The sequence below is a fragment of the Macrobrachium nipponense genome, chromosome 13, assembly GCF_015104395.2.
Source record: "Macrobrachium nipponense isolate FS-2020 chromosome 13, ASM1510439v2, whole genome shotgun sequence".
NCBI lineage: Eukaryota > Metazoa > Arthropoda > Malacostraca > Decapoda > Palaemonidae > Macrobrachium > Macrobrachium nipponense.
In genome coordinates, this window is record NC_087206.1 from 967,845 (window position 1) to 983,225 (window position 15,381).

Genomic DNA, 15,381 nt, shown 5'->3' on the forward strand with positions numbered 1-15,381 from the left:
TAGATTAGAACGATATTTTGATACATTTTTTTTGTTTTGTCTTCTAAACAGAGCTCTATAACATCTAAACATGGACTACTACACATCTCAGATATGTGCAAAGGTCTGTTGGTCGTCATGATATCAACATTGTAAAAACAGAGATTCATAATTGTTCATAATAATTGTTTGGTTCGAAGGCTGACTCTTATATTTTTTTTTCACTTATTTTAATTTTTTACAGGTTTAGGCTTTAGAGAGAGAGAGAGAGAGAGAGAGAGAGAGAGAGAGAGAGATTCAGGGAGCTGGTTTAATGTATATAGTGTTACACTGATGCCCAAGTTCTAGTTATTTTATTATGATTTTTGATGTGTAAAATTTGCAATATTGGCTCTTTGTATTTAACCCTGATATAAGAATGTGGGGCGGTCATTTGAGTAATGTTTATACTTATTAGAGGGTCATCTATCTAACAATTATAGTAATAGTAGGACAAATTGAAAGCCCTACATTCATGCAAATTCATGCAATTGTGTCTGATTAGCGCCTAGCAGCAGCCCTCACTCCATCACCCGACCGAGGAAGAAGTAGTTCAGGAAGTTCTCCTCTCTCACGACCGGGTGAGTAGGTCGTAACTTCACCTGTCGCACTAAATGTTCCGTGTCGGTTTCTTACGACAATGATTAACGACCCGGTTTTGAAGAGGCGCTATATTGGAGGGCTTTGAATGCATTCTCGGGTTCGTGTAGTCTCTTTGCATAGGTAATGGAGGACATATGAAAAGACATACGTTGGCCCAGGCGTGGCTAATGGGTGTTTTTGGACTTGAGTGATTGGTGTGCTGGATTGAATACTAGACGAGGCTTATGATTTTAAGTATTAGTTTTGATGAATGTTAAGGGCTAAGATTTTAAGTTTTATCTATCATAATTTGTATTATTTTTGATAAATGGTTAAGGCCTAGGATTTTAAGTTTTATCTATCATAATTGTATTATTTTTTATATAAGGTGGTAAAGGGCTACAGATTTTTAAGTTTTATTATCATAATTTGTATTATTTTTCAAATAATGTTTAAATGGCCTAGGATTTTAAGTTTTATCTATCATAATTGTATTATTTTTTATAAATGGTTAAGGGCTAAGATTTTAAGTTTTATCTATCATAATTTGTATTATTTTTGATAAATGTTAAGGGCTAAGGTTTTAAGTTTCATCTATCATAATTTGTATTATTTTTGATGAATGGTTAAGGCCTAAGATTATAAGTTTTATTGATCATAAATGATTAAGGCTTATGATTTTTATTATTTTTGATAAATGGTTAAGGCCTAAGATTTTTGTATTATTTTTTTTATATATGTTTAAGACCTGAAATTTCAGACATTTTTCATAAATGATTAAGACTTTTTATTATTTTTTAATATATGGTTTAGGTGGGCATTGTGATATTCAAGAATTTCTTACTATAGCTGGTCCACTTAAGGTAGATTCTTGGGTGAGCCCTATGCTTCCGAGACGTTTGTTTGACGGCCGCTGATTGGCTGGGAGCTGCCTACCTACCTCCCGGTACCAGCCAATCAGAGGCCGCCAAACAAACGTCTCGGAAGCATATGGCTCATCCAAGAATCTACCTTAAGTGAACCAGCTATAGTAAGTGGAGCAGTAATAGTTGTTAAATTTATGAGTGGTTCTTAACTTACCATAACCTGACTGCGCCATTCGTGTGATAATCAGTAATCTAATCAGGCAGAAATGCTGCAAATTGGAACATGATTTATCCTTACTGCTTTACATAGATCTATCTGCAGTTTCGTTTTGCATTTCAGTTTAGCTGAAATTAATGTATCGTGGTAGCTTTGCAAAGCTATATAGAGTCTGTGGTTTTCGATATAGCATTCATTAATGATTTTTAGTGCGAAATCCTTCATTAGTTCTATCTATATAGTATATATATATAAATATGATATATATATATATATATATATATATAATATATATATATATATATATATATATATTCTTTAGCAATGATCTATTTTTCAAATTTATTGACCTTGTCTTACTTACCATCATAGATTTGTATCTATAATGGAAACCTGAAGCCGTTTCAGTGTTGCTTGTGCGTATGAGGCACTTTGGTTAAATCGACATTTTGCACTTTTATCCAGCGAGGAATTTTGATAGCTGAATATTACTACGATTATAGCATTTATTTTTTAATCTTCTCGTGATATAGAATGAGACGGAGAATCAGAAGTTAATGAGAAGTGGCTATGAAGTACTATTCTCTTGAGACTGATTTTGGAAGGGAATTAGTCAATATTCATTCTCTTTGGAAGTCTGATCTGTGATCCCTCTGGATATGACTGAATTCAATTCTTCTGATATCGTAGATTTTAAAGCCACTTTTCACTATTTTATGAATCGAAACTAATTTCAGTCCAATTTGCGCTTTAGATTTTTTTTCTTAACAGCTATTCAAGCGTTTAGTAGAATTTTCTTCTAATACGTCAGGGATATGCTTAATAACTTATATACCCCGCGTCGTCGACCGTAGTTTCCGCGACGCCAGGTTGCAAGAGCCACTCAATCAGTCGTTCACGCATTTGGACCATTTGTTTAGAGCAATGCAAAGTCTTTGAATGATTTATTTCTTGTTGTTGTACAACCAACATCATTTCCTATTTTGATTAATGGTAAGGTCAACCATTGAAAAAAAGGTTAGATTTAATTGTAATATACTCATAGCCACGTATTTTTGATTTGCCGTAGAATTTTAAGTTTAATGATAATATACTCAGGGCTACGTATTTTTGATCTGTAGTGGAATTTTAAGTTTAATGATAATATACCCAGAGCCACTTATTTTTGATTTACGCTTGATAATAATATACTCAGAGCCACGTATTTTATTGGTTATTTCATTGTGTAATTGTATATCCGGTGAAAGTGTTAGAAAGTGTACCAGACAATCAACGCTCTTTGAAACTTGATTCATAGAGAGAGAGAGAGAGAGAGAGAGAGAGAGAGAGAGAGAGAGAGAGAGAGAGAGAGAGAGAGAGTTATTTGAAGAACCTTGACAAGTCAATGAATCTCCTTCGTACATTTATGTTTACATATATTACTATGTACAATTATACAGAGTTAGGACACAGAGTGACATCCGTAAGTTTTGATCACTAATAACACAGACTAGAGGTTTTTTTATTTTAATTATTATCATTTTATTTTATACATAGAATGTCTCATCACTCGACTCTCAAGCTCTCTACCACATTTTTGTGTGAATCTACTATAAAAAAAAATAACAATAAGCACGTCACCTCCCCCACAAGTTTTTTTTTTATTGGTCTTTTTTTTTCTCGTCTATCCTAACCTGGAGCCTACTTTAATGTAAGAACGATAATGAAGAATACTTTCGTTAATTATTAGTGCCTATTATTGTCTTGTGGAATGTACGTATTTTTTTTTTTAAATACTCTCTTATGGCCCTTTTTTTATTTCTTTTGAAAGAAAAATCTTGTGTTTTGTCAGTCTGTCATACATAGAGATTTACAACCTGTTATGGTGCTTTCATCTTGAAGAGACATTTTTCAGTTTATTCTGATGGATTTTTTTATGTTGATATGACTGACGTCTTCATCAGCGATATAGATTTCGTTTTCATCATTGATAACAATTTTCCAGTTTTGAGATGATGTTCTTATCAGTGATACAGAGAGAATTTGTTTAGCTGACTTGATGATTTTGTCATTTGACAGACATTTACGTGTCGTAATATGATTTTTTTGTTATTTTAAGTTTTAGAATAGGATATTGCACTCGTGTTAAGTACACAGTTCTTTTAGATATTCCTGAAATTTAAATACACACACACACACACACACACACACACACACACACACACACTTTCACTCCCGTACAACGCTGCTAAAGTATATACACTCCCGTACAACGCTTCTAACAGTATATACCACTCCCGTACACGCTAGCTAAAGTATTTTTATTTTTTTTTTTTATTTTTTATTTTGGTTTTTGTTATTCTAGTTTAGTTTTAAATTGTTTATTTTATTATTTATTATATTTTTTCTCTCTCTTATTTTTTTTTTTTATATCCTCTCTCTGTATTCTCTTTTTTTTAAAATTTTTTTTCCTTTTTTTTTTTTTTTTTTTATGTTCGATTCATTTTTATATAATCTTTTTTAATTATTGTTATTTTTATTTTTTATAACGTTTAATATCTCTATATTTTATTATTTTTTTTTTATTTTTGTTTTTTTCTAATATATAATTTTATCTATATTTTTTTTTTTTATTATTATTTCTATATTATTTTTATATTTTTATTTTTTATTCTTTTCTTCTTTTTATTTCTATAATTTTTTTTTTTCTTTTTTATTTTTATTTTTTTTTTTTTTTTTTTAAATTTTTTTTTTTGTTTTTCTTCTATATAATAGACATTGGTTGGTTGGTTATGGGTCGAGGCAATGCCTTTACAACGGCGCGTCTTCAACACATCTTTATTAATCTCGCGCTAAAGAAAACGGTTCTGCGCAGAAACGCATGCGCCGTTCTCGTCTAAGTCAAGGTCTGCCTCCTCTCTTCGAAGACCCTGCCATCCATCCATCCATCTATCTTTCACTCGTCATCCCTTTAGTCTTAAAAGCTAACAAGCGCATTTGGCTGAAATCCATTTTTTTCGTCGGGGTTGTAAAAGAAGGAGAAGAAAAAAAGTTAGTTCCACGGAGAAGGTCACTCCATGCTAATCGGATCCTTCTGGGCAAAGCCTTTTTTTTTTCTCTTTTTACTCTCAAGTGTTCCCATTTTCTCTTCTCGTTTTCTATCGTCGACCGCGTTTAGCAAACTGATCATGTTCCTTCATTGTAGATATCGTATTATTTTTTATTAAATTTAATTGTTATACGTCGCTACTATTTAAAAAAAAGGGAAACTATTCTAGTGTAATAGTCTCTTACGAACTAATCTATTGACGCTAGAGATATCCGTATTGTGTTGTTGCTCTTAACTTACATTCGTACTAGATGCTAAACTAGGCCTATCAACGTGTTCAGATGCTACACAATGCAAGTTATGCTCGCAGATTTACTGAAAGATTAATTTGATAACGCTATACAAACTACAAATGTCTACGGTTTTGCTACGATTCAGCAAGCAAGTGCTTTAATGACTTGGATACCGAATCTTAAATAAAACAGGCGTTCCATATTCGATCGTACATGAATTGGAAAGATTGAAAAATGTAGATTAAAAAAAATATACGAGATAATTTATACTTTGGCGAACGAATCATTTTGCATATTTGTCATTCGAGAGAGAAATTTGGTCCAATTCTGTCTGTGGATGATTCTGAATTTAGCGTTTTTGTGTATTTTGAGTTCCTTTGATATGTTTGAGGGCAGGATGATAAGTTTGGATAATTTATAATATATATATATAGTAATAATATATATATATATATATATATATATATATATATATATATATATAGCATACTGAAGAGTGAGTGGAAAAAATATATTCAAGATGGTGACTTGTAGCATTGATATTGATTGAGAGATTGAATGAACTTGAAATCAGATAGATATTTCTTTTTATTTTATTTTCCAATATAATTAAAAAAGAAAAAACTGTCTTGCCCGTTTATCTGCTTCCCTTCTCTTGATATAAAGCGAATAATGTTTTCAGTGGCTTAAGATTAAAAAAAAAAAGAATAGCTGCCACATTCATTCATTCAGTTATGAATGAAGGATGAAACCCTGTGCAAAGAACTTCCATACCAACAGCCGTTTTCACATACACTCTCTCGCTGTATCGGTCTTGCTTATTCCTCGTATGCTACGCAAACATTCAACATTTTAACATCCATATCGCTAACATTTATAGTAGATGTCTGTGAGTATTTGAGATAGCGTTACTTAGACCAACCTTCTTAGCTGGGTAGAGGTTTCGTTTGCCGTGTGCTGTGTCAACATTCAACATTTTAACATCTATATTTCTTACATTCTTCAGATGAAGTTTGTGAATTTCCAAGATAGCATTACTTAGAGTCAACCATATTTAGCTGTGTATAGTTTTTGTTTATAGCAATTTTAAATTTGTGCATAATATTTGATTTGCATTACATTCGAAATGTTTTCAAGCCTTTGTTATAATTGGATGATACACAGGAAAGGACCACCATTATTACTTTATTATATACATTTGTGAATTTACACTGGATACCGAGTGTGCTTATGTTTCGTGATGTTTAGTTAATGATGATGTTGCAATGTAGCTTTTATTTTTCAGTTGCAATCTCTTAAAAGGAACCCTTTGCTGACTCTAGTACATTCACATCAACCGTGCATCTGATGTCTAGGCCAGTCACTTACGACGCTCCTGATTGGCTGTTGATAAGCCAGTCACAGGGCTGGAAACTCAGTCACTCTCGAGAGTTCACATTGGTAGGATGTACGTTCCATCTCTCCTGAAAGACGTATCTCTCAGGAGAAGTGGAACATAGATCCTACCCATGTGAACTCTCGAGAGAGACTGAGAGTTTCCATCCCTGTGACTGGCTTATTAACAGCCAATCAGGAGGGTCGTAAGGGACTGGCCTAGACATCAGATGCACGGTTGATGTGAATCTACTATAGTCGTTTTTTTTTTTTTACTGATTTTATTTTAGAAATAGTTGAGTCTCAAAGATTTTCGCCATCTATCTCTTGAAAGAACAGATTCCCGAGTAGTCATTCTGAAACTGATTTTATTTTCAAAACCATTTAGGCTCAAAGATTGTCATGTCGTTAAATGATTATCCAACTATATTTTTAGATTGGTTGTTTAGTAATGACCAAAGATGGTTATTAATTTTTATTTCATTATTGTTGCTTCTTCTCTTAATATTTTTAGCTTTCCTTTTTTTTAAATTAATATTTTATCATCACCTGAGAGGAGACTAAACTTGGTCTTGAAGCTGATGCGAATTTAATTTTGTTTTTTTTAGAAATATTTCCAAAACACAGCGAGATTTGAATTGTTCTCATAGCATGACAAGTGTGCCTAGGCCTATGATATTTATATTTATTAGTTGAAAAGTGTGCCTAGGCCTTGATATTTATATTTATTAGTTAACAAGTGTGCCCAGGCCTTGATATTTATAGTTATTAGTTGACAAGTGTGCCTAGGCCTTGATATTTACATATTTGTTGACAAGTGTGCCTAGGCCTATGATATTTATATTTATTAGTTTAGTCTCTATCTGCTGATGTCTGTCTGTCTGTTTCCTGTCTCGTTCAAAAACAAACACCTATACTACTAAGACCTTCTGCTGTCTAGTCTACGATACCGAGAGCTTGTGTCCCCTCCTATTATGGTTACTTCTTTTCCAAAGACTGTCTGAATTGCGAGTTCGAGTAATGGCAGGTATTCCCCCTTGACCTGCCCTACTCTCATCGTCTCCGGCAGGAACCTGCTCGAAGGACACCCTTGGTCTTTCCCTGAGGAAGACCTTGGGATCTCTTGAGGACGCCCATGGATTTTCCCTGAGGATGACATTGGACTCTCCCTGGGGGAGCCCTTGGACACTCCCTGTGAGGACGCCCATGGAATCTCCCCGAGGACCCCCATGGATTCTCCCTGACGACACCCTTGGACTCTTCCTGAGGACGCCTTATGGTCTTTCCCCCCGTCCAAAGGGCGTCCTTCACCAGGTTCTTCGAAAGCCTTGTCACTGGCGTCGAGGGGGAGGTGAGGTGTGATGGAATCAAGGAGTGAGTAATAACTTGAGGTCGAGTGAGAGGCGATCAAAGGGATATGACTTATAATATATATATCTCTCTCTATATCTGCTTGAATATCCCCTAAAGATGATTTGTTTAAAGAATATTTGAGCTTCTGACAAAACGTACGAGCTAAAAAGTCCCTGGGTGGTGTTCTTGCTTTGATAAAAAGGAAGTATAAGTAATAGTCTCGAGTTAATGTGAAATAAACTCACACACTTTTACACTGTAAAACATGATGAATATACTCTTTCTTTTCGTCTATTATAATTCAAAAGGTTTATATATCTGTTTTTCCTTTCGGTACACAAACACAGTACACTGATATGGCTTAAGTCACGAACGTCCACCTTCTTCTTCTTCTTCTTCTTCTTCTTTTTCGTATCTCCACATTTTTTTTTTATCGCTACCTCTTGCTCTCCTCGAAGTTATCGTCACTGTCATTGTCCCTATCGCACGAGGGGATGTAAATGGACTGCTGGTGGGTCGGGAAGGCCTTCCGCGACTCCCGCGTGCAGATGCACTTGCACAGGATATTTTTGAAAGCGTAGCGGAAGTCCTTGCTGAAGAGGGCGTAGATGCAAGGGTTGATGGCCGAGTTGCAGTACCCGAGCCAGAAGAGGACCGAGAAGAGGAGCGGGTGGATGCAGTCGGGGCAGAAGCCCCTCACCAGGTACATCGTGAAGAAAGGGAACCAGCACAGGATGAACACCCCGACGATGATGCCCAAAGTCTTGGCCGCCTTCGTCTCCATCCGGAACCGCTTCACCTGCACTTTGATGTTTCGCCGCCCCATCCTCGACGTTCCCCCGCCGCCGGCGGCACGCCCCGTTCCAGGTCCCCGAATGGGGGTCTCCGCTTCACTCCCTCCTCCTCCTCCTCCGTGGCAGGGGAATCTCCTCGACCCCGCCGAAGTGCAGTTCGAGGTGGAGGAGGCGTTCAGACTCCCGCCGTCCTGCCTCTGCGACGTCGACTCCAGCGTCGAGAAGTTGGTGTCGACGGTGAAGCAGGAGTCCTGGTGGCTGCCGCCCGAGTTCGACCTCCGCACCGGCAGGAGCTCGATGTCTGAGTGTTCCCGGGAACACTGCACCTTGCACAGGTCGCACCTCTCGCTCAGGGCGTAGCTGTTGTTACCCCCGCCGCCGCCGCCCACGCCCCCGCCGCCGTCGTACCGCATGTCCGGCGGGAGGGAGATGCTCGACTTCATAATGAGCTGCGGCCGCAGGTTCTTCATCTTGATGTTGTTGGCGGCGTTGTTCCTCTGGCTGTTTTGCCGATGGTGGTGATTGTTGTGATTGTGGTGGTGGTGGTGGTTGTGGTGATTTCGCTGGCTGCCTCCACCACCGCCCCCACCAACGCCTCCGCCGCCGCCGCCATACCGCCTCTCGGGGTTCGAGTGGTTGTGGTGGTGGTGGTGGTGGAAGGCGTTGTTGGCGCTGTTGCGCTCCTGCATGGAGTTCCTCCCCCGGTGGATGCGGAGGGTGAGGCGCTCCTCCTCGAAGCGGCTGCCCAGGATCCTCTTGTTGCGGGTCGTCCGGAAGCCCTGGTTGATGGCTCGGGTCGTCTCGGCGGCCGCGCAGTAGATCTTCCAGTAGAAGAACAGCATCACCAGCATCGGGATGAAGAACGACCCCAGGGCCGAGTACACGACGTAGCCGATGTCGTTCGTCAGCTCGCACGACAAGTGGCAGCCCAGGTCGTTCTCGTCGTCGTCGAGGCTGTCGAATCCTCCTCCCGCTCCGTCATCAGTCCCTCCTCCTCCTCCTCCTCCCTCCGACGACGACGAGGACGAAGAAGAGGTAGTAGTAGACGAAGAAGACCCCGCAGACACGAGATTCTTGTGCCTGTCGTTCCAGCCCACTAAGGGCGGGAAGCAGATGACGAAGGACGTGATCCACACGGAGGCGATCAGCAGCTTCGCCCTGGACGACGTCATCAAGGAAGGGTAAGACACCGGTCTCGTCACGGCCACGTATCTGCAGGGGGAGAACAAAGAAGGGGAAAAAAAGGACGTTAGAAGATTTCACTGATACTAAATGATCAATTATTAAAATTAATTGAAATTGATAAATTGATAATTATAATATTATATAGGGGAAAAAATGAACGTTAGAAGAGTTCACTGATACTAAATGATCAATTATTAAAATTAATTGAAAAAAATAAATTAAGAATTATAATAATTTTATAGGGGGAAAACAGACTTTAGAAGATTTCATTGATACTAAGTGATCAATTGTTGAAATTAATTGAAATTTATAAATTAATAATTATAGTAATTTTATACGGGGAAAAATGAACGTTAGAGGAGTTTACTGATACTAAATGATCATTTATTAAAATTAATTGAAATTAATAAATTAATCATTATAATAATTATATAGTCAAGTATAATATTAGTATCAACTTTGTAGAAGATTTATTGGATCTAAGATGTCGTGTATTAAATGTATGAGGTGAATGAATGTTCTGTAAATAATTTTTTTTTAAATTTATTTTTGAAAACAATAATTCACCTTTCAGAAATACACACACATCCTCCTCTCTCTCTCTTGCTCTCTCCTTTCGCCCCTCTCAGAATCACTCTCTCAATCTCTTCATTCTCTCTCAGAGGGGGTGTCAGCAAAAAATTTCAAAGCATCAGCTCCGAAATTCTACTCAATCGCCCACGCATCAATCAACTGCTACTTCTTTACTTATAGCCAAGGAGGATATTGCACGCACAAACGCCCGGCACGCAAAACACACAACTTCGCAGATTCAGACCAAAATGAAATAATAAGTTATGACTGAAAGGAAGATCAAATACATTCATGGAAAAGTTGGATTTTTTAAATTTATGTCAAGCAATTTCTTCTTTTGGGAAAATGAAAAAAAGAACAACATACCCAAACAACAAGGAAAGAAAGAGACATCGGAAAAATCCTTATTTTACTACCAGTATTAAATAAAAGGAGAAAACATCGACAAAACACACAATCAGGGAGGTGATGAACCTCGGCGCAGGGTTTACGTTTACGGAGTAAACTCAAAAGGAAAATAGAGTACTATTAGAAGGAACCTAACCCAAAATGAAAAAGAAATAGATATAATGAATTATAAAGTGAAAACCTGGTATTACCCAGCCCAGGGACTGGGCAATCGATGATCAAATAACCAAAACGGGGCTCTCTTCCAAACTTATACGCATCAGATAGAACAAAAATAGAATGCAAGGGGAACGCCGCAATATACTGGGACGAACACCCAAAAACAAGGAAAAATATAACTGGCACAAACATCCAGTCAACTCCAGATCGGCGGAACTACAATACGCGGCTTACGACAACTTTCGCAACACTAAACCAAAAAACTCTTGGATTGAACACTAGTAGAATATATAGACCTCCTCCTAATACTAAAAGAGTTTGACTTAATAATTGAAGAAAAATTGGAATGATATAATGTAAGAACAAATCACCAAGGGACACTGGGACTATTCTCCTATCTGGTGGGACTTTTCAACTTTCCTTTCCGTAGAAATGGAAAGAAATAGGAATAGGAAAGATTGGTAGGTTGTACTTATACATAATAAAAAGTAGAAAAAAGGGTAATAGTAGTTGGCAGAAGAAATAAGAGGCAATTTGACAAAAAGCTATTAGATATGCTACTAAGAATACAACATTCAAACCCCCAAATAAATCTCACCTGCCAATCAAGAAAGGAAAAATACTTTAGAACGCCTAGTATTTCTGATGAACGAGATGAACAATTACTGTTTAAACAAGAAGAATTAGTTTTATAATGCGAATAAATTTCAGACCATAATGTCTATAGACAATTAATCAGTTCCTTCCAAAGGCAAGTGAAAATAGAGATAAGCAAGAAATGAAAAAGTGGGAAGGATATGGAAAACTACAACTTTCTACAGTACAAAAATTATAAAATGGTCAGAAATTTCAATGAAGAATTAAACAATAAAGATTGGGATAACATTTCGTGAAGTGATTGACATAAGGGTTAAATACGGAGATATTAATTCAAAATATTGGAGGAAGAAAATAAAGTCCGGAGGAAAAATCATATACCGAAGAAGAAAAGTTAAAAACATCATTCCATGGCATACCAAAGAGACAGCAAGGATCTTGTTCCAGAGAAAATCAGAAAGTGAAAAGAAAAAAGGTCTTGGCAAAAAGAAAAAAACTGCATTGGAAAGTTATAGAATATAAAAAGTAAGAATAGAAAATGCAGAAACAAAAGGATTATACAACTCAAAAGAAAATGAAAAACGGGACTTGGGAAGAACAAAAAACCGCCTTATTACAAATATCAAGCAAAACCCCAAGCTATTATACTCATGATGCGAAAGAGACTGAATTAAAAGAAGAATACGAAGAAGGCCCTCTGAGAATTGAAGGTGGAGATTAACGAAATGAAAAAAAGGAAATTTTGGCCAAGCATACTGGCAGAACGATATAAGCAGAGAGAATTCACGCCCTAGAATAGATAATGAAGATAATGATATTAGAAGTAAGGGATGAAAATACGTGAACTATTTTAGCATGACGATTTTAGATCATTTAATGAACGCTTGATATTGTGGCCAAGGCTATTAATGAAATTGAAGAAAAATGGAGCTGCTGCAGGGCCCGATTGGAATTCCTGCTAATGTTTTGTTAAAGAAAGTAGTTCATTCCTATCGCCATAAAGCCACTTGCAATATTTATTAAGACGCAAAGTTGTAGATATCTAGGCAAAGATTTATTTATGAATGAAAGCACAAATTAAGCATTATTATCTTATCCCCTACTTTCAAAAGTGGATCAAGAACTAGAAGGCAAGTAATTAATATGGCCTGTTGAGTCCTAACTCACATCACTTATTATGAAAGTGTAATGAAAAGGGTAAATTGAAGAAAAATATTATGAAACAATTTAATACAAAAAAATAATTTGTTTAATAAAGGACAAACAATGGTTTTCGAGTAGCCTCCCGGGCAAAAAAGTACACAAATCCCCCAACTGTTAGTCCCAAGCCAGTGAGAACATAGATTCAAAAAATATGAAAAGCGGGGAAAATGAAACAAAAGATGTGGTTTATTTTAGACTTTGACAAAAGCTTTTGATTAAAGTAGACCATAATATATTCAGCGAATGAAAATTTAGAAAACACAATAAATCGTGGAAGTAAACGTAGGAAGATGGTTTAAAAGAATTAATTTTACACAACAGAAAACGAATAGTTATTTGCAAAAGCGACGAGAAAATTCGGATGAAGGTCAAGAAGGTAATATCCGGTGTGCCGCAAGGTACGGTGTTAGCTGCCAATACTGTTTGGTTATTATGATTGAAGACATAACCAATTAAAATGTTGAAGGATTCGGTACTAGGAAAGTTTAGTTCGCAGATTGACATCACAAGAATACAAAAGTTAGAGAACATTACTTTGTGATGAAAAGAAGGAAAGCCTCTAATCATAAAGAGACCTTAACAAAGTACATGATCTGGGCAGAGGTAAATAAAAGGATGGTAATTTAACCTCTGCATAAAATTTGAATCAACTAAATTATGGAGACAGAGGAAAGAAAGCTATATGCATATAAGGGACCTAATAATGAGAACGCATACCTACAAAATAACAGGAAGCAGTTAAAGACGCCTTGGTGTTGATGATGAATAAGGAACACTGTTATTTGCAATGATCAGCAAATACGCAACTCTGTTGGCAAAAATGTAAAGCAAAAAATAAGGGGAATGTTGTTTAACGGGCGGGCACTGTTCAAAAACCAAGAAAAGCACTCTGAACACATAGATTATGCTTTATAAAACATAATGTTTCGTAGTCCACCCTTGAATATTGGCAATATGATATGGCGTAACCCCACACCTATCAAGAAAAGGATATTGCAACCAAATAGAGAGTGTACAAAGGTCCTTTAACAGCTAGAATAAGAAGAAGTTAAGGACCCTAGACTACTGGGAAACGACTAACAAGATTAAAATTAAAATTAATAGTCTAGAAAAGGAGAAGAGAAGCTACACTGATAATTCAGGCATGGAAACAGACTCGCAAGGAATAAAGCAGAAAAATATTCAATGGAACCTAAAAATATCAGAAAGAGCAAGCAGAAGGTAGATTAATAGTGCCTCCAAAAACTATACCAGGACGGGAAAAAATAAGGAAAGCCACACCAGGACATTAATCCACTACGCAACCAGCATTCGATAATGCAGCGTCTATTACGAATGCGATTGCCAGCTCATCTGAGGAAAATTGATCCAGGGAGTGAGCGTAGATGTGTTTAAGTAAATAATGCTCGACAAATTATCTAAACTGCATCCCAGACCATCAACCCCAGATTTGGAGGAAGATGCAAAATATAACCGGAAGAATTGTAAGCCTGAGCAACTCTCTGGTAGACATTAGAGGTGCCGAATCACACTGAGGGGGGACGCCTGGGGCAACGCCCGAACAAAGATGTAAGGTCTGGTAAGGTAAGGTAAGGTCCTCCTCTCTCTCTCTCATCTCTCTTCAGCTATCTCCATATGTTCCTTGCCTCCTCAATGCGTTTCTGTGTTGCCTAACTACCAAAAATAGCTCATGCAATTAAACTGCTCGTCTTATTAAATATCGACAATGAGTAGTAAACAAATAATTTTGTAAAACTGCAGGTATGCTACCTTACCAAACAGTATTTACCCACAGAAAATGCCAATGGCCTTTTATATCCTTAGTTATTATCCCATCCAAACTTATTACCTCCTGTTGTTAAATTAGGTACAAAGGCGTCAGGAGGAATGAGCTGTAATATACGTGTGTACGTGTGTTATAGCAGCGTGGTATCTAGTTACTTGCCAACATCTAAATTTCTAAGTCCCATAGGGTGGTTAGTGCTGGCAGTGCACCTCATTCATTGCACTTTAGGTAATACTCAAGGTTCTTCTTTGCAGAGTAATCTACCTTAGGCTGTACCTGCTGTTCATATTGTCCTCCTCTTTCAATCTTACTTTCCAATCGTTTCATCCTTTGGCCTAAATTTTCTTTTTACATTCAAACACCTAAATTACTAAGGTATACTAAATACACTGACTTCCAGGTAAATTGGTATACAGGAACAAAGATTCACGTTGAAGCAATTACCAATATGTTTGCTCTGGTTTAAAAAAGAAAAAAAAAGAAAAAAAGAAGCCTTCTACGAACGAGTTCCCCAGCCAGCCCCCTTCATCTTATTTAGACGATGTTAGTAGGTCCGGACTTTTTTCCCCCACAAATTTTATACATATTGAAGTCCCGGTTCTAACGGGTTCGTTCGAAGGGAAAAGACGAAGAAGAAGAAGAAGAAGAAAAAAACGTTTCCTCCTTTGACCTTTGTGAAAGAAATTTGTCGGGAATGGAAAAATACCGATGGGTGTTTTTTTTCTTTTTTCTTTTTATTTGAGTAATGAGGTGGGCTGAGGGACAAGAAGCTTAGCTTGAAATTGTTCAAAAAAATTGTTTTACTAATTTAGAACGGTTGCACGCCAGAAGTAACTTTAAACGTTTTCAATAATAATAAAATTGTGATTAAATAATGATAAAGTATTTGCCTACAATCAAAATATTATTATGTTATTATTTGTGGTCAAGCAATTTATTATTATT

At 36.8% G+C, this 15,381-nt stretch overlaps 1 protein-coding gene across 1 annotated transcript; it reads right to left on the bottom strand.

Annotated features, from left to right (window-relative positions):
• Positions 1 to 6,590: 6,590 nt before the first annotated feature.
• LOC135225549 (octopamine receptor Oamb-like) lies at positions 6,591 to 14,723 on the bottom strand. The gene is made up of 2 exons (XM_064264819.1): positions 14,713 to 14,723; positions 6,591 to 9,737 (listed from the first exon to the last, which is right to left on the bottom strand). Exons 1-2 carry the CDS (start codon positions 14,721 to 14,723, stop codon positions 8,168 to 8,170), a joined length of 1,581 nt encoding a protein of 526 aa, XP_064120889.1. The 3' UTR covers positions 6,591 to 8,167.
• Between the last annotated feature and the right edge of the window lie 658 nt (positions 14,724 to 15,381).